The sequence below is a fragment of the Apodemus sylvaticus genome, chromosome 2, assembly GCF_947179515.1.
Source record: "Apodemus sylvaticus chromosome 2, mApoSyl1.1, whole genome shotgun sequence".
NCBI classification, from domain to species: domain Eukaryota; kingdom Metazoa; phylum Chordata; class Mammalia; order Rodentia; family Muridae; genus Apodemus; species Apodemus sylvaticus.
Genome location: NC_067473.1, coordinates 118,709,604 through 118,729,926, shown reverse-complemented (window position 1 = coordinate 118,729,926; position 20,323 = coordinate 118,709,604). Strand labels below are relative to the sequence as shown.

Genomic DNA, 20,323 nt, shown 5'->3' with positions numbered 1-20,323 from the left:
AGTTCTGCAAGCCACACCACACCACACCACACACACACACACACACACACACACAGAGAGAGAGAGAGAGAGAGAGAGAGAGAGAGAGAGAGAGAGAGAGAGAGAGAGAGAGAGAGAAATAATAAAACTAAAATCTATTAAAAAATAGGCTGTTATCACTGCAGCTTCATATAGATGACAACAGTATATTTATATTATAACTGGGTACCTAAAAAGTCAACAGCTGAAAACAAAACTTTTTATTATTTTAAATTTAATATTATTTCCTCTTCTTAGAATGCCTGCTCCTTTTGATTTTTTAAAAAGTACAATTTTATAGATGCTAAAATATGTTTAGTTTTTTTTATGTAATTTTCCTCAGCCAGAACATTGTTTTCTGAACAGTTTTTTCCTTCAATCCCTGAAAGAAAATTACATCTCACAGATAACTCAGACTTTGTTAAATGCTGACCTTTGTAAGTTTTTCATTATTTTTACTTTTGAAATGATTAAGATATGTAATCTACAGAATTGAAGATTGTAATTTTTAAAGTAGGGAGAAACTTTAACCCTGTCATAATTGCTCTGCAAACCTTTCAAGGGTTCTGTGGTCGGGATGGCTGATGAAAAGCCCTGATAGATGGCTAAGTATAGAGGGTCCCTTGTAAGCCTTGGGTTTTTGTCTTATTTCCCACCCACTCACTCACTCTGTCCCTCTAGTTTCAGAGTGATTTTCTACCCTGGGTTCGTGGGAATTGGGAAGGACACTGTCTGATTCATTCCATGAACATACTAGGGAGTTTGAAAAGGCAAGACAGGCAGGCCAGTTGTATCACTTCCTGTTGCCTGATCAAATGTCTGATGAAGAAATGGGAGGAACTAGGAGCTGCTGCAGGACACTGGCTATTTGCCTGGAGCTGACCCCAGTTTCCAGCAGTGCCCTTGTTCTCAGTGAAGTGTCTCAGTGAAGACAGTCAAGTGGCTCTGACCCCTGCTTTCCTTAGAAGTTCCCGGTGCTGGCCCTGCTGCAGAGAATCTCCTGGAACAGAGCTGTGTGCTTAGTGCAACAAAGGCCACTTGTGGATGCCAGATAAGAGTGCAGACGAAGCCTTGCTGGCTCCTGGTGCTTGGGTACTGGCTACACCAAGCACCTGGGTGTCGTGGTCACTTTCGTTTTTCCATCCTCATGACAGATGAGGGAGGGCCTGCTGTGTGGAGCTCATGAGCTAGCTGGAGCCCAAGAGCTAGCCTCTCAGCAGCCAGGCAGGTGAGGCTCTGTGGATAGTTTTATGTACTGATAGAAAATTGGATTTTGAGAAGAAGAACAGAGGAGGTGGGGAAGTTAGCATTGCTTAGTTCACCCCAACAAGGGTTTATTAAACTGTGTCATAGCAGGGTCTTGTGCTTTACACAAAGATTGAAAGACCAAGCTTCAGGTGAGAGCTGGGGTGAGGTGGACCAGGACCATGGGCAGTAAGGCACAGGTGAGCATCAATATAGTGTGCCTTGGTTCTCAAATAGAGCCTGGATGGGAACTAAGGATAGGGATTTGTTGGGCTTCTCAGGTTCACATGGGGACAGGCAGTCTATGCAGCACAGCAGGTTAGAGTTCAGGTACAGGCATTCATATCTCTGCTCTGATGCATTCACTATACAATGCAGACACTCATTCTGTATCTCTACTGTTTTCTCATCTGTGAAGTCCTTGTGGGGCTGATGTTCTGAGAACCTGGACAGTTGGAATTAGCCCAGCATCAGGGTTCTGCTCTGAGTCTGTGCAGACAGGTGTCCAGGCCATGACCCACATCCTCTTCATAGCTTGCCTACACTCTTTAGTTCCTCTAGAGGCTGAAGAGCCAACCATATGACCCTGGAACCAGGCCCAAGGCTTACTCTATATGGGATTATTTGTAGATGGCCAGATGCATCTTATTGGTGGGATGGGTGCAGGCTTATCTCATGGGAGACAAGGGAACATACACAACTAGGGGCCTCAGCCGGGCGTGGTGGCGCATGCCTGTAATCCCAGCACTTGGGAGGCAGAGGCAGGCGGATTTCTGTGTTCGAGGCCAGCCTGGTCTACAGAGTGAGTTCCAGGACAGTCAGGGCTACACAGAGAAACCCTGTCTCAAAAAACCAAAAAAAAAAACCAAAAAAACAAAACAAAAAAAAAACCACAACTAGGGGCAAGGGTTGTGTAGGCTGTGGTAGCAGGCCATGGTAAAACTACCACTGCTTACAAAGAAGGAAGACCACATTGATGCGTTTGTGTGTTTAGGGGGGAAAGGGGTCTTTAATAGGAAAGCAACTCTGCCAGGTCTGTGTTTCATTCTTTGACTTAAGTTCTTGTAATGTTACTAGATTTTAATGGATTCCTTATACTCCTATTTGAAATGGAAAGGAATAGAATGTGTGTGCATGCATGTGCCTGTTTCATTCCTGTCACTCTTCTCACCCCATTTTCTTTCTTTCTTTCTTTCTTTCTTTCTTTCTTTCTTTCTTTCTTTCTTTCTTTCTTTCTTTCTTTCTTTCTTTCTTCCTTCCTTCCTTCCTTCCTTCCTTCCTTCCTTCCTTCCTTCCTTCCTTCCTTCCTTCCTTCCTTCCTTCCTTCCTTCCTTCCTTCCTTCCTTCCTACCTTTCTATTCCCTTGGATATTTCGTGTGTTGAAGCAAATGCTCATTCATCTGCAGTGCACACACAGGCAGCTAGAACACATCTTATTCTGCCCTGTGCTCTTTTCCTGCACACACAGGCAGCTAGAACACATCTTATTCTGCCCTGTGCTCTTTTCCTCCACTGCAGACTATTTTATAGTGGTAAAGGACCCTTTATTCTTGTCACTGGTGGTGTACTATTCTATCTTACGATATACCTGCCTATTTTAAGCTTATTCCCTACATTCACACGGCCTCCAACTTCAGTAACAATAGAAGTGTTGCAAGTGTACTCTGTGTTTATGAGCTTGGCTGGGTCAAAGATTATATGCATTTTCTTTCCATTTAATTTTACATATATTGGTGTTTTGCCTGCATGTATGTCTGAACTCTATGAATATAATACCCTTGGAGGCTAGAAGAGGGTATCAGATCCCATGGAACTTGAGTTATAAGACATTTGTGAGCCACCATTTGGTTGCTTGGAATCAAACCCTGGTCCTCAGCAAGAGCAGCAGTATTAACTGCTGGCTGGTCTCTCCAACTGGTACTTGTCGTCAAGATGTTTTCATATCAGTCTAAAGGTCTCCAGCACTGTGAATCAGTTACGTATGTTTAGCAAGTTCTTTTGGATGTTCTAAAGTTCTGAAGGATGGATTGTGGAAAGCCAGTCTGAGGCAGCATCCTTAAATAACAACTGACTAGAGTTGGGATGGAGATGGTTAGCAGAGGCAAGTGGTATCCATTGACTAGTGGGGCCTTTTGCTTCCATTCTGTGAAAAGCTGTTGGGTTGTGGAATTATATTCTGTTCATAGAAATGGGAGAGGCAGTGTCTCACAGCAGTAAGAGGGATCTGGAGCACTGCCTACCAACCAGTGACTTAAACAAGGACATGGCTTGTTTGATGCTGCTGCGTGCCCCTGTCCTTCCAGCTAGATTGTATCCCTACCTGACCAGGCATGATAAGAAGAAGAAGCTGGCAAAAGAAGACCTCTCGGCCATATCAGGCCTGCCTATAGTCAGACACACTGCCGTTCCTTGGGGCCAGGGCTTCAGCTAGTACTAAGTAGGAGGCCTCTGAGAGCAGCAGGCCGATTACTTTGGCTGTTCCCTTTGGTGCTAGGTGGCCATGGTACCTAGAGCATACACTGCCATGTTTTGAGCCTTTCTGAACCTGAAACAGGGTAATGAAGATTAAGCATTGTTGGTGTGGCAACCAAGGACAGAAGACCTTTTCCTTCCTGGGGCCCTTCTGCCCCAGCAGTGAGTGAGGTTGGTCATCAGACTCATTTTCAGAGCAAGCTTCTTCAGACCTGCTAGTGATCATAGTGTGAGCCTGAAAAGTCCCTGTGAGGAGGTCTTGTAAATCACTCATTTCAGAGAGGGATGTGTTTCTTTTCCTGCTTTCCCTAACTTACACCTTTTCTCTTCTAAATTATTGAAAATGCCTCCAACTTCCCTTACAGAAGGCTTGGTCACTCTGCTTCAAAACAATTGTGCTTCTAACATAGTAGCTGGCACTTACTTTCCTATCACTGACACCTCTATCATATGAGCACTTCCTATTGTCCAGCTCAGACATGCTCTAAGTGTGTACACAACTAGCACACAGAAAGCAGTTCTGGGTGACCCAACCTCCTAGAAAGAACAGACGCCTTGGAAACAGGTGTAGGACCAAGGGTTAATGATGGTGAGCGTCAGGCTGCGGAGCAGTTGTAGGCAACCCAGTATTGTGGGGAAAAGCACTCTGAATGACCCTCTTACCCCTCCATATTGATAGGGGCCTGTACTTTTAAGCCTTGCTGTCTGTCTTAGTAAGGGCAGGTAGCTAGGTATTGGAGTCTTTCCTGTTCAACATCTCCTCTTGTTGAGTGAAATGAAAATGAGAACAGTGTCCAGCAGGGAGGTGGGGGGCTCTGGAACCAGGCATTCCTTACCCAAATTCAGCCCTACTGTGTTCAGTCACAGGGTCCTGAGAAGGCCTTCAGCTTCCTCACCTCTCCTGGTGCTCTTTTGGCTGGCTGGGGTTATGCCAGGTATACTCACTTGGACTGGCCAGGAAGTATCAGCCGTCCCTCCCCATCTGCCCACTAGTGCAGTGCTTTGCTGGGACTAGCTGGGATGGTGACTTCCTGTGAGGCTCACTAGCCCAACTCTTCTCCTAACCTTACCTTTTATTGCCCCAGGTGCCCAGATCATTGATTTGATGATGCTCGTGATTGATGTGACCAAGGGAATGCAGACACAGTCCGCAGAGTGCCTTGTGATTGGCCAGATCGCCTGCCAGAAGCTGGTTGTGGTGCTGAACAAAATAGACCTGTTAGCAGAAGAGAAGAGACAAGCAGCGATTGACAAAATGACCAAGAAAATGCAGAAGACTCTTGAAAACACCAAGTAGGTTTGCTAATGAGAGTTCATGTGTAAAGTAGCTTCTCGTTTAACATTCTGGGCAGGCAGGTCAGCCTCACATCCTGGTAAGTGGCGTATGCTTGTTCACACAGCTGCTGTTGCATAAAGCAAGACGGACATGCTTTTAAGATCTCAGAAAGCACTAGGGCATAAGGAACTGGGGTGCCCTTGCTTGTGGGAGAAGCACAGGTAGAGGCTTGTCTCCTCTGGTGAGCAGTCTTAAGACTGTCACTTCTGAGCTCTGATGGATGCCTGTATGTACTGAGAGTCAGGCATAAGGCTACACTTTAGACTTCAGCTATGTGCCCAGTGTTCAAGGCCTTGGAACCTAGGGCATGAGTCCCATGCTGGGTTGCTCCATGAGAAGTCAGGCCTCAGTGCTGGAGCCTGGGGATCATGTTCTTCAGCCACCTGCTTTGTGATGCCTCCACTGTTAAGTCAGGACAAAAATCGCAGAGGCTTGCAAATGGTTGACTGCTACTGCTGGCAGCCAGAGCACTTGCAGCTATAGTGTGTGTGTGTGTGTGTGTGTGTGTGTGTGTGTGTGTGTGTGTGTGTGCGCACATGAGAGAGAGAGAGAGAGAGAGAGAGAGAGATCGAGAGAGATCATGTTCCTAAGGAACTCTGAGCAGGGAATAATTAAATGAAGTTTCACAATGGGCCATCACTGGCTACAAAGGGGAAAGCTAGCCTGGATGGTAGAATCAGGCTCCAGGAGAAAAAGAGAAGGTGGGCCAATGGGTTGTGGGGTTTTCCCAGGGGGTAAAAGGCTATTTGTGGTTGAGGTGGTGTAAGAGGGAGGAGATAAGATGTAAGAAGGTGTAGGAAACCTCAGTTGCCTCTTTGCAGTTGGGTCAGCAAGGTATCAGCGCTAAGGGCAGAGTTAGAAAGTGAGAGAGCGAGACCATAGGGCTGTAAGTCATCTGTCTGCTCAGGGGCCACAGCACTTACTGATTCTGATGTGGCCAAGAAAATGAGCTAGTCACTTTGAGAACACACAGAGCTGTGTGCCTTGTTGGCTGGCTGACTCTCTCTCTCTCTCTCTCTCTCTCTCTCTCTCTCTCTCTCTCTCTCTCTCTCTCTCTCTCCCCCCCCCTCCATTCCTTTCGGTTAGTTCTGAAGAGCCGTCACTGGGAGACAGAGCTTCCTCCTCTGTGCTATGCTGCCTGAGACAATATCCTCTTCCCATGCCTCTCCTTCTCCAGCCTGTGGAGGGCAAGCAAGTAGAGAATGTTTTTGTTTCCCTGTCATAAAGATTGATATGCCTTCCCATTTATGATTTTTTTTTCCTATCCAACACCTGCAACTCTCTCTCAGAATGCTCAAGTTGGTTAAATTAAGCTTCAGCCCTGGGAATGGGCCATATATGTCATAAAAGATTTCCTTGCTCTGCCTTTTGTTAGCAAAATTCATCAATCTGATAAAATCGACACATTTAGATAAGTGTTGCATAAGAATTCAGACTTTCGTTATTCCTAACGGAAGTGGATATGAGACTGTAAAAAGGAAGATAAAAATTATATCTTCTTTTTAGTGAGTTATTGATCTCCCTACTGTTTGATTTACTTGTCAGAAAGGGGCGAGCACATTTTTGGAGACTTGCATAAACCCCAATAGCATCAGCTCATGATTGCTTCATAGACAGGGCCTTTGGGAGTCCAAGGGCACTTCTAAAACGCATCTCTGACCAATCACAGGGAGGGGAGAGTATTCCTTGTTTTTAAGTCATCTTCCCTGTTTGAATATATTGGCTGGAGGCCAAATTATCAACTTTACCATACTGGAAGAGGAAATTGTCCTCAAAGAGGTATCTGAGCCCTTCCTCTCCTCTCATACCCAGAGGCTGGGCAGCATAGGGCAGGGCTGTTGCTTGTAGGTAGAATCCTGGGGCCCTGTGTCCAGGATGAGTTTTAAGAACTTTGGGGCATCATTTTTAGTGGTCATTTCCTTGTTTGCTGTCCTTGTTAACTATATTCAAGGAACAAAAATGTGGAGTGGTGGACCCAGCATGGTTAAAACCTGAACAATGTTTAAGACAAAACATATTTTTCTCTACTTGAAGTTTCAATTTTAATAGATGTTGAAAATGAGAAAAATAGTTAAAAGACAGGATTACCTGATGATTTCTTTAAATAGCAGCTGCTGGCATGCAGGCTTGTGATCTCCTATCCTTTTAGATGTTTAGCATTTCTCCCACACTCACTGATCCCAGCACTTTGGAGGCTGAGTTGGATTTAAGTTTGAGTTCACCTGGGATCACAGATATGTGACACCTATACTCTTCCAAGTTCTTTTGTTTTGTTGGTTGGGTTTTCTAAGTTGTGGTAGAATACACTTGACTACTATTTTACTTTCTGTAGGTGAATAACCCAATGACTCGATGCATTCAGCATGTGTACGACCACCTAGACCTTTCTATGATCCTTGTCAACTTCTCCCGGAGAAGTAACCCTCCTGACCCCTTGTACAGACTCTTTTCTGCTCTCTGTCTTTGTGATTTGCCTGACCTGTAGTCATGGATGGATTTCACAAAGCATTGAAGTTTTGTCTGTGTTACATCTTTATCAGAATACTGTTGCCAAGACTTAGCCTGCTTTGTTCTATTTGTGCCATGTGTTTATCTCTGTCTCCCATCCTTCCTTCCTCCCTACCCCCCATGGGCTTTGGGCTACTCTCCGCTGTTGAATGATGAACTGCTATGCACTCTGATTTCAGTCCTTCTGGAGCTATGTACCTTAGTATCTAGGAGTTGAGGCAGGCTTGTTCGGGAGTCTATCTATTCTTTCTAAGGCATTGCTGAGCTGCTCCCATAGTAGCTGTCCCATTCACACTCCCAGCAGCCGTATGTGAGGGCTCTGAGGTGTCCATGGTCTCTCAACAGTTGCTGATTTCCTTGAGGTAGGGCCTCACTGTGTACCCTAAGCCTACCTGCAACCTACAGCAAAGCTCTTGCCCCAGCTTCTCACTCCAGTGCTGGGAATATAGGTTCAGACCACCACTTCTGGCTGTTTGCCTTTCTTCCCTAGCCGTCTTTGCATTTCTATGGTGGCTGGTGCCGAGCATGTTGTTGGTCACCTCAATATTTTATCGAGAAATAACTGGTTATATTCTTTGTCAAGCTTTAAAATGAGTTGTTTTTTCATTGTCTGCACATTAATCTCTTATCTGAGATATGATTTGAAAGTATTTTCTTCCATCTTGTAGGCTTTTTACTTTCTTTAATATACACCAGTTCTGAATCATGGTGAAATCTCATTTCCCCTTTGTTGCTGCTACTGTCTGTGGTTTTGGAGTTATGGCTGTGAGACTGTTGTCAAATCCTGTTATGAATGTATTCCCTGGTGTCTTTTTCTAGCTGTAGTGTTAGCTCTTATGTCTGGGTTGTTGGTTCATTTGAGTATTTTTTGCAGTGGTGTGAGGTAAAAGTTGGGCTTCCTTCTTTTGTATGTAGCCTTCCATTTTTTTCCAGCACCATTTATTGACACAATATCATTGCTAAAAATTAACTCAACACCTAGACTTAACTCTTGGCTTTCTGCTCTTGTATTAGCTACCTTTCTTCTGTGGCTGTGATAAAATACCAGGACCAACGCACCTTATGGAAAAAAGAGTTTATTTTGGCTTACTGTTCTAGAGAAATAAGAAGAAGCCATCATGGCAGGGAGGCCTGGCAGCAGAGATGGGAAGTTGAGAGCTCGTGTCCTCAAATATACAAGTTGGAAGCAGAGAGTGTGAACAGAAGTGGCACAAGGCTTTGATTCTCTTTGATTCTCTGATGCACGTCCTCCAGCCTGGTTGCACTATCTAAGCCTTGCCAAACTGGGCTACCAACTAGGGACCAACAAAGCAAAAATATCTAAGCCTATGGGGAACTGCAACTCTATTCCATTCATCTAGATTCCTTGTATGGGAGTTCTTCTCCGCTTCGACAGCTAGCTTTGAGGTGTGTTTCAGAGTCAGAAAACAATCCTCATAGCTCTCGCCCTTTTGGAAACTGTTCTGGCTGGCTGGAACTTGGATAATTCTGTATGAATTTGAGGATCTGCTTTTCCCTGCCTCTGAAAAGGCTGCTCAAGTTTTGGTAGGGTTCTGAAGGCAACCCTGGCACATTTGATTCCAAAACAGTATTCTCTCCCAATCTATAAACACTGAGTGTCTCTCCATCTGTCTAGATCAGTAGTTCTGAACCTGTGGGTTGCAATCTCTTAGGAGTGGCTGAATGACCCTTTCAGAGAGGGTCACATATCAGATATCCTGCATATCAGATATTTTCATTTTGATTTATAACAGTAGCAGAGTTGCACTTCTGAAGTAGCACAAGATAATTTTATGGAAATCAGCACAACATGAGGAACTGCATTAAAGAGCCACAGCACTAGGAAGGTTAAGAACCACTAGTTCTTTGATTTCTTTCTTCAGTGTTTCATAGCTTTTATTGTTCAGGTCCCTCCAGTAGCTGGATTTATCCCTGTTTAATTTTGCAAATGTAAACACATTTAGTTTCACTTGGGTTGTTTATCTCTAGAATATGAAAACAACTAATTTTTATGTGTCGATGTTACATGATTTCAACTCCTTTAAAATAACAATTGTTATGATGCCTCTTTTTTGTTTTGTTTTGCTGTTTGTTTGTTTGTTTGTTTATTTTTCAAGACAGGGTTTCTCTGCGTAACCCAGTTGTCCTGGAACTCACTCTGTAGAGCAGTCCGGCCTGGGACTTACAGAGATCCACCTGCCTCTGCTTCCCGAGCACTGGCATTAAAGGCATGCACCACCACACCTGACTATCATGGCATATGTTTAACTTTGGTTTCTGTGTTTATCAGTGTTTTACCTAGCAGATTCTTGAGTAGCGAGCACTCTGTTCTCACCCTGTAGACAGGGCTCAGTTTTTCCTTTTATACCCAAATGAGCCTGAACTGAGCACCTCTCTCTGTTCAGCATTGGATTTGTCTCTTTACTTATTCCCTCATGGTAAACTCCCAGCTATGAGATCATGGAAGCAAAAGCCATGAACGCTTAATCCCTTTGTGAGCATTTGAACATTTTTCACATCACACGGTCTCTGCAGCCACGTTTGGCTGTGGGTATAAGACAAATTTGAAGCTTAGGATGGAGGTGGTGTTTCACTTTGGCTTTAGTTTGCAGGTGACTATTGAGGTAATTGACAGTAAGCAGTTGGATGTCTGTGATTTTAGCATATGTGCTTTGTCTCTTCACCTCTTGACATTTTAACCTTTCCTTTTGCTTTTTAGGAGTGTTGATGTCATTGAGGACTTTCTAACTCTTTGCCCATCACATTTGCTGCAAATGAGGCTGCAGTATTTGCTCTAACCATTTTGGTTGCTTTTGTTTCAGCATCTCAAGTTTCTAATTTTCATGTAGCCAAACTCTTTGATTGTTTTTCTTTGTGATTTCTTTATCTTTGAAAGTATTTAAAATTACTTTTGCATAAACACTTATCAATATTAACAGAAATCAGAATAGAAGATAAAAATGAACTCACAATCTCCCCAGTGCAGCAAATTAAGATGCTTCCTCGGAGGATCTCTGTCAGTCTCTTACACAAGGACATAATGGGAGGTGGTTGTTATCACCACATTGACACTGTTCACTGTTCTGGGCTTTTCTGTTTATTTTTCCACTGTTATCATCTGACAGCACCCTTGATGCATCTTTCTTCTCTTAAAATACTTTATATTTCTCTTTGTTTTACGGGCAGCTTAGAGCCCTGCATTCCCCAGGCTCCCCTGATCTTGATACCCTCCCTGGAATTGACATTACTCTATGTCTCCAGGGATTCATCTGTGACTCTGTGGACTCTGCAGGCCTGCATCATACTGGTGCTGTGGTCAATTGCCACATGCTCTTGGGAAATACTTCCTCCCTGAGGTGCTGTTTCTTTGTGAATTGGGAGCTGGTAAGTTTAGCCTCATAGCCCTTCTAGGAGAAGCACTTGGCAGCCTACATGTAGCAAGTCTTTAGCAGGGAAAACTGTAATGAGGAGGCTTGGCACTATGCCAGGGATTCCCACACACAGATCATTAAGTTAGCTAGATCATGCAGTCACCCCAGAGGTCAGTCAGTTTTGCAACTTGCTTGACTGCTGAGAAAACAAGACTTGATAAATGATGGCCATTTTGGAAGTCCACTATCCCAAACTTAAACCTTTCACGCTTAGATTTCTTTTACCTGACTTATAAATTCATATATACGTAATATGTGTCTGTGTGTTGTTATCTAGGACTGTATGCTGTTGGAAGTCAGCCTGGGCACACAGTTGATTTGTCTGGGCCAGTGAGCACTATGATATATCTATGTGGGTAGACTGGAGGAGATGGGAGTGGGTCAGGAGATGCTCTTGAATACTCCTAGTGTCAGCCATGACTTCGTTACAGGGCAGAGGGCTGCCATCTGGTTAGAGCCCTTCTTCTGGAACCTTACAGCAGCCTAGGGATTACTGGACAGCTTTCCTCTTTGTTCCAAGAGCAGGATGGCTCATGTCCAGCAGGCCTAGAAAGTAGCACAACTGTCTCAGTGTGGCGAGAATGGTCAGGTACACAGCAGTGTGTTGTCTAGAAGGTCTGGATAAAAACCACGGAATTTCCAGATACTTTATGGTAAATCCTTGGACCCCTCTGCATGATATACACATGTACACACACACACACACACACCACCACCACCACCACCAGACCCTAGACCTGAGGGTAGGTATGCTGCTGGGTTCTAGTTCCAGAGCTCTGTCACCTACAACAGAACTTCCTTACCCTGTTTCCTGTATAGAAGGTGCTGGACTCTGAGAGCCCTGGCCAGTCCCTAGTTTTTCTGTGGTAGGGACCCAAGCCCTGCTCCTAGGCACAGGGATTCTTTGATGAGCATGTGTCCAGTTCTGTGTATAGAGCAGAGATGGAGCGTTTACTTTTTTTTTCCTTTTTGATTTTATGTCTTAGTTAGAGAAAGGCCTGCAGGTGCAAGAGCCCAAGAAGGCAGGAACTCTCTTGAGGACATGAAGGCCATATATAGGAATAGGCTTTGGTGATGTGTCAAGAAGCAGGGATCAGAAGAAAACATCTATTTCAGTTAGTGTCACATAGAGGTAGAAACCTTGACAAGGGCTCTAGCCCCTTGTTTGCCCATGGCTCTAGGAAATCTTGGGTTTAGTTGTGTGCCATTTGTACAGCCAGGCATCAATGGGATTTTATCAGAACCTCACTTAAGGAAGGAGACTGTTATAAGAAAACCAGGGTGAGGAGAAGGGGAAGGATAAGGGGGGGCAGGAACAGGTCTAGGAGGAGATGAGGGAGAAGTACAGAGGGTCAGGAAATTGAATGGCAGTGTGTAGCAGTGGGGGATGGGGAGCTGGGGGGTAGCCACTAGAAAGTCCCAGACTCCAGGGAAGCAAGAGATTCCCAGGACCCAACAAGGATGACATTAGCTGAAATACCCAACACAGGGAAGACAGAACCTGTAGAGACCATACCCAGGGAATAGGCACAGCCCCATTTGAGGGATGGGTCCACCCACTATCTCAAAACTTTTAACCCAGAATTGTTCCTGTCTAAAGAAAATACAGGGACTAAGAATGTAGCAGAGAATGAAGTAAAGGCCATCCAGATACTGCCCGCCCCTGGAATTCAGCCCATCTTTAGACACCAAACCCAGACACTGTTGCTGGTGCCAAGAAGCCCTATACCAGGAGCCTGGTATAGCGGTCCCCCAAGAGGCTCTGCTAGAGCCTGACCAATACAGATATGGATGCTTGCAGCCAACCATTGGACTGAGCGTGGGGACCCCAGTGGAAGAATTAGGGGAAAGACTGAAGGAGCTAAAAGGGATTGCAACCCCATAGGAAGAACAACATCAACTAACTGGACACCCAGGGCTCCCAGGGACAAAACCACCAACCAAAGATTACACATGTAGGGACCCCATGTCTCCAGCTGCAGATGTAGCAGAGGGATGCCTTATTGACATCAATGGGAAGGGAGGCCCTTGGTCCTGTGGAGGCTCGATGCCCCAGCATAGGGGGATGCTAAGGCAAGTTGGGAGTGAGTGTGTGGGTGGCGGAGCACCCTCATAGAGGCAGGGGATTAGGGGCTTACAGAGGGGAAACCGGGAAGGGAGTTTTATGTCTTTACATTTGAAATGTAACGACATAAAATAACCAATTTTTACAAAAGGAAAAGAAAACCAGGCATAAGCTATGTGAATAGCAGACACTGGGTTTTTTGGAAATAGCTGGGTGAGAAGGTATTTTTGCCAGAGGACTCCTTAGAGAAGCAAAATCTAGGCTGTAGGAAGGCCTGCAGAGGTCCTGAGAAGAGGTCAGCAGATGAAGGGTGGGTGAGAGGCAGACTTGGTCAAAGGAACTTCAGAAGGCTGGAGACAGGCAGTGGGGTCTAGTGAGTTCTTCCCAGGGCTCTTCCCTTCAGTGACCTCTTCTTGGTCCCCTACCAGGATAGTAGGGTAATGGCAATGGCCGAGGGCTTGAGGAAGGAAAAGGCACGAGACTTGGAGTGCATTACTCACAGTGTAGTGCAGGCAGATTGACGTGGCACAGCTGCCACGGGTGTTGGAGAACATTAAACTGAGTTATCTCTACATCTTTCTTACCTGTCTCAGCCCACTCCTGCCATGTCTTTATAGCACCCCTAAGTTTAACCAGGCCCTGTGCCTTCAGTGGGAAGCAGTATCTAGCTGGACACTAATAGCTTTGTTTTATTTCTCTTGTGTTTATTTTTGTAGCTTCAGTAGTGGAAGTTTTTTGTCCCCAGAGACTGGGCTGCCATTAGTTAATTTAAAAAAGTCTGTTAGAGCAGAAAATAATCTTAAAAATGACACATTCATACCTTAAGGATAATATTTTCACTGAAAACACTTGTATTCATGTTCACTTAATAGAATCCGTGTCTAAGTGGCAGAAGGGTAAGCACATTCACACACTCCAGTGCCTCTTCCTTCTCTGTGGGTGCTTTGCTGGCATCTGTCCTGCCTGTCTAGAGTGTCTTTGCTGTGTGAGCACATCTGTATTTGGAATTTGGGGCATCTCCTCTTCATGGTCTGATTTTGAAATATGTATGCTTCCTGCTTTGTATATAATTTCGGTTTTCCCCAAATGGCCTATCCCATTGTCTTGGATTCCTTGGATGAAGTGCTGTGTGGGTAGGGTATGTGGGAGAGGACAAGTCTTTGTGGCGCACCTAGGTACCAAGACTACTCTGGTAGGGACTTTCCATTTCCTCTGTCATGACCCCACAAGGTGGATGTCACTTCTCCAGACCACTTTGACAGAAGAAAATCTTTTTTTTCCCAGAAATATGTCTTTATTTTATTTTTTAAAGGGAAGTAAAAACACTTCATAATAAAATTAAAGATTTACATGGAAAATATTTCAGATAAACACATTAAAATTGACAATTTTCATGGAAAATTATGGAGTAAAGTGATAGACATGTAAAACATTGCTAAATTAATTGAAATATGGGACAGAAACATTTTATGATAGAATTGAAGATTTATGTGGAAAATATTTCTGATAAAATTCTATAAAAATTTAGAAAAACATGTTAGAATTGAAGATTATCATAAAAATTTTTATATAGGTATAATAATGGTAGGCATAAAAGTATTCCTAAGTTAATTAAAAGTGGAATTATAAACATTTTCTGGTAAACTTGAAGATTTACATGGAAAATATTTCTGATAAAATTGTAGAAATATATAGAAAAACATGTTAAAATTAAAGATTATCATGGAAATTATATAGATAAAATGATAGTCATAAAGATAATTCTAAGTTGATTAAAGGTGGAATTATAAACATTTTCAGATAACATTGAAGATTTACATTGAAAATAGTTCTGGTAAAATTCAAGAAATAAATAGACAAACATGTTAAAATTGACTATTTCATGGAAAACTTTACATAAAGAATGGTTGGTGTAAAAACTCTTTCTAAATTAATTGAAGGTAGAACTAGAAACAGTTGTTATAAAATCAAAGATTTACATTGAAAACATTTCTGATAAAATAGAGGAAGTATATAGAAAGACATATTAAAATTGAAGATTATCATGAAGAATAATTTAGATAAAATGGTAGACATAAAAGAAATTACTAAATTAATTAAAAGGGGAATTGCAAACATTTTTTGATAAAATTGAAGATTTACATAAGAAATATTTTGTTAGTCTATGTCTTTTTATTGGGGAGTTGAGTCCATTGTTGTTAAGAGATATTAGGGAATAGTGATTGTTGCTTCCTGTTATTTTTGATATTATCTTTATGTTTGTGTGGGTATTTTCTTTTTTCTTAATTTTTTTATTCGATATAATTTATTTACATTTCAAATGATTTCCCCTTTTCTAGCCCCCCCATTCCCCGAAAGTCCCGTAAGCCCCCTTCTCTTCCCCTGCCCTCCCACCCACCCCTTCCCACTTCCCCGTTCTGGTTTTGCCGAATACTGTTTCACTGAGTCTTTCTAGAACCAGGGGTCACTCCTCCTTTCTTCTTGTACCTCATTTGATGTGTGGATTATGTTTTGGGTATTCTTTTGGGTTTGTTGGAAGATTACTTTTTTGCTTTTTCAAGGGTGTAGTTTCCCTCCTTGTGTTGGCATTTTCCATCAATTGTCCTTTGTAGGGCTGGATTTGTGGACAGATATTATGCAAATTTGGTTTTATCGTGGAATATCTTGGTTTCTCTAGCTATGATGATTGAGAGTTTTGCTGGGTATAGTAGCCTGGGCTGGCATTTGTGTTCTCTTAGGGTCTGTATGAGGTCTGCCCAGGATCTTCTAGCTTTCATTGTCTCTGGTGAGAAATCTGGTGTGATTCTGATAGGTCTGCCTTTATAAGTTACTTGCCCTTTTTCCCTTATTGCTTTTAATAACCTTTCTTTGTTTTGTGAATTTGGTGTTTTGATTATTATGTTCCAGGAGGATTTTCTGTTCTGATCCAGTCTGTTTGGAGTTCTGAAGGCTTGTATGTTCATAGGCATCTCTTTCTCTAAGTTAGGGAAATTTTCTTCTACAATTTTGTTGAAGATATTTACTGGGCCTTTAAGATGTAAATCCTCACTCTATACCTATAATCCTTAGGTTTGGTCTTCTCATTGTATCCTGGAGTTCCTGGGTGTTTTGAGTTACCAGCTTTAGGCATTTTGCATTTTCTTTGACTTTAAAGTCAATGTTCTCTATGGTATCTTCAGCACCTGAGGTTCTTTCTTCTGTCTCTTGTATTCTGTTGTTGATGCTTGCATCTATGACTCCTGAATTCTTTCCAAGGTTTTCTATCTCCAGAGATGTCTCACTTTGTGATTTCTTTATTGTTTCTACTTCCACTTTTAGATCCTGGATAGTTTTGTTCAGTTCCTTCACTTGATTATTTGTGTTTTTCTGTAATTCTTTAAGGGATTTTTGTGTTTCTTCTTTAAGGGCTTCTGCCTATTGACCCATGATCTCCTGTATTTCTTTAAGGGATTTTTGTGTTTCCTTTTTAAGGGCTTTTACCTGGTGACTGATGTTCTCCTGTATTTCTTTGAGGGACTTATTTAAGTCTTTCTTGAAGCCCTCTATCAGCATCATGAGATACGATTTTAAATCTAACTCTTGCTTTTCTAGTTTGCTGGGGTATCCAGGACTTGCTGTGCTGGGAGAACTGGGTTCTGATGTTGCCATGTGGCCTTGGTTTCTGTTGGTAGGGTTCTTGTGCTTGCCTTTCGCCATCTGGTGCTAGTTGGTATTCTTGTCTCTGACTGGAGTTTGTTCCTCCTGTGGGCCTGTAAGCCTGTGTCCTTACTCCTCTGAGCTCAAAAAAGTGAAAGCACTGCTGAGAGATCTCTCTCTCTCTTCTGGTGGCTATACACAGAAAACTGTGGAGTCTCCTGGCTCCCTGGTGCAAATGCAACAGAAGAAAATCTTAAAACTGGACTGGCTTCAGTAACTTGTTCTAGGTCACACAGCTAGTGAATGATGGGAAATATTTCAAAGCCAGCTCTGGGTAAGGTGGCCAACCTATGTTCTGTGGCCAGATTAAGAAGAGTAACTAAGCCTGATCTAGTGTGTGCAGTTCTCAAGCCAGCATAATTGTTACATGATAATTGTTGGGAACTTGGTTAATCTTTTTATTTTGGAAGGGCTAATGTAATTTTCTGATTGTATCATGAGAAACATCTCATTTTGTGTTCTCAAATTTCAACATATAAATAATTTTAAAGGCACAAACTGTGTTGTTAAATACAACAAGTAAATGTCTTGTAGGAATCATTAATAAAGTTGTAAGTTATAATTTTAAAAGCCAGCTACATGATAAGTATAATTGTAACATCCAATATTATGGCCATTTTCTGTCATTTTAAATTACAACAGAAACACCTGCATATCCATGTTCATGGAAAAATATTTACAATTATCCGAGTTATAGCATCAGTCTAAGTATCTGTCAACAGAGGAGTAGATAAAACGGGTGTGGCCTATACATGCCCAGTGGAGTTCTGTTCAGACATAATGAAATTATATCATTTACAGGGAAATGGATCCAACCAGAAAGCATCAAATTAGACTCAAAAATACATGTTACGTATTTTCCTCTCATTTGTTGATCCTAGATATCATATAGACATATGAAACCATACACGGATATGTGAGACATGGAAGTAGAAATGTAACTATCTGTGAGAAAGAATAGCAGTAACAGAAAGGGGAGAGTAGCTGCGAAGTATGTCCAATTACATGGCATGAATAAAATGTCTGTGGATTCTGTCGCTGTGCACCTCAGTTAGCCTTACCTTTCAACTTGATATGACCTAGAGTCATCTGAGAGGAGAAGCCTCTAAGTTGAAGAACTGTCTAGATTAGGCTCCTTGGTGAGTATATCTGTGAGTAATTGTCTTGATTTATTTTCGTGTTTTAAATTACGAAGGATTGTGCTCATGAGTAGAAGACATTAGATTCCCCTGGAATTGAAGCTGTGATATAGGTGTTAGGAAACTGAACTCTGGTCCTCTGTAAGAGCAATGTTTTTATTCTTAATTGCTGGGCCATTCCCTTAGCCTTCATGTTGATTATTGTAGGAGGTTCCAGCCCACTGTGGTGGCACCATCCCTAGACAGATGGTCCTTAAGTATATCAGAAAGCTAGCTAAGCATGAGCGCAGGAGCAGAAGCGAGCCAGCAGGTAGCATTTCTTCATGGCGTCTGCTTCTGCTTATTGTTTTGAGTTCCTGCCCTGATATCTGTTAGTGAAGGACTATGGTCTGGAAGTGAAAGGCATATAAACCTTTTATCCTCTTAAGTTGCTTTTTGTTAGATTATTTTAACACAGCAACAGAAAGGAAACTGGAACACTATGTAAAATAAATATGTACCATTACAATTTTATTAAACAATAAGAACAAATTATAGACATTAATTATTGAATCCTTAATGACTGTCAGATACAGAGGCAAGAACCATGATTATTCTAGAATCTTTTGTTCATTTCTTAGATAATATAGAACTCACATGATATGCTCAGTACCTGATTAGATGTTTTCATTGCAGTACCTCATTCAAGCCGTGAATTAATTGTATCAGGGATTCTACTATCATCTTAATGAGGAAACTGAGGTACAAGGGTAAATAGATACTCTGTAGTCATGGGAAGGAAATTTAGGAGACAGGAAGTACTTAGAGCTCACTGTTCTGGTCTTATTAGAAACCTCACTGAAAAGCCTTGTGCTAACTCCATGATTGCCCTTACAAGGACACTAATCCCTCTGCTAGTTGCTGTCACTTGTTCTTCAGAACTGGACTAGAGAGTAAAGCCCAGTGACACTCTGGTAGCCTTTGCCACGCCATGTCTATTCCCTTCTCCTTCTTCCTGAGAGAGATTTGTGAGCTCTCAGCTGCTGGTGCTGCAGTCATGGACTCTATTGTCTGAAACCATAAGCCTAATTAAACATTTTCCTTTATAAGTTGCCATGATCGTGGTGTTCTATTCGAGTACTGCAAGTACGTAAGGCACACATGGACGTGTATTCATTTCCTCTTTCCTTTCTTGTGGGCATGTGCAGTAGAATTCCTTGACTGCATGACACTTTGTCTTCTTTTTAATTTTCTGAAGCATATTTGTTGGTTAGATATATGATTTGTGTTGACAAGCTTCCTACACTTTAAATATGACATCCTCCTGGTCTCCCTGGCTGGGACCAGCTCCATGCACTGTTGCTCTCACATGTGAAATTGTTTCTTCCCAAGCTGGGGAAGTGCCCTTATCAACAGCCAAGACTGTCATTTGCCTAATTATAGATTTTGAATTAATGGTTGAAGTTTGTTCAGCGTCTTAAATGTGCAGGTTAGTATTTTCATCAAATTTGGGATGACCATGAGTTTGTCATTTATGATGCTCCCATTCATTCTCCTCGCATCACAAACCACTGTTGCACTCAAACTGTGTGTGTGTGTGCAATACAACTTTGCCACTGCAAAAAGTTAACTTTTCTCAGGTGATATAAACAAGCGTCTACTTACCCCAGACAGGGAGCTGATGCAGACCAAAGTCTACTTTAGCACATTGCTGAATTTATTAGAGCTGCATAACTCCAAGAGCATGGGCAGTGTTAAGGAGGCTGTCACTGAACTCCCACACCCATGAGTGACCTGCCGACAGCTGGGAGCCTGGGGCTCTTGGTGACTTTCAGGTAGCCCCACAGCTTTGGCTATTTCTCCTCAACAAGCATAAAGCTTACTTAACCTAGGGGAAGGAAGGGCCCTGTGAATCTGATTTCAGAGATTTCCTGACACTTCCCATTGTTTCCTTCCTAAATCTTAAAGAATCTGTCTGTTTTAGAACTTCCTGAGTCTTAATGAGCTTCACAGAAGAATAAGTGTTTTAATTTGGAGGAAATTGTCACAGTATCTCTCTCTCTCTCTCTCTCTCTCTCTCTCTCTGTGTGTGTGTGTGTGTGTGTGTGTGTGTGTGTGTCTGTCTGTTTTGAGATAGCATCTCTATGTAACCTTGGCCATTCTGAAGCTCACTCCATAGCCTAGGCTGGCATCAAACCTATAGAGCTCTGCACCAACTGTTACCCTTTCTCATTTGATGGAGGATTGTCATCTTACCCTGTAGTTGTTTAGACTTGGTTTATTTATTTGAACACACTGGGGGAAACTTATATCAAGTCTGGGAGAGCTTCCTAGGGACAGTTTCTATTATATCTTTCTTACATGTGGACTCTTCTCTAGCTCCTTTGCAATTGTGATGGGTAATGTTGGTTGTCAGCCTGATGGATTGATAAGT

The 20,323-nt window shown here is 42.5% G+C and overlaps 1 protein-coding gene across 2 annotated transcripts in view; it reads left to right on the top strand.

Annotated features, from left to right (window-relative positions):
- Positions 1–20,323, top strand: part of Eefsec (eukaryotic elongation factor, selenocysteine-tRNA specific) — a 199,138-nt gene that overhangs the window by 70,908 nt on the left and 107,907 nt on the right. For both annotated transcript variants that reach the window (XM_052174278.1, XM_052174279.1), the window contains exon 2: positions 4,821–5,028. In XM_052174278.1, coding sequence (XP_052030238.1) covers positions 4,821–5,028 — 208 coding nt within the window. The remainder of the gene's footprint in view (positions 1–4,820; positions 5,029–20,323) is intronic.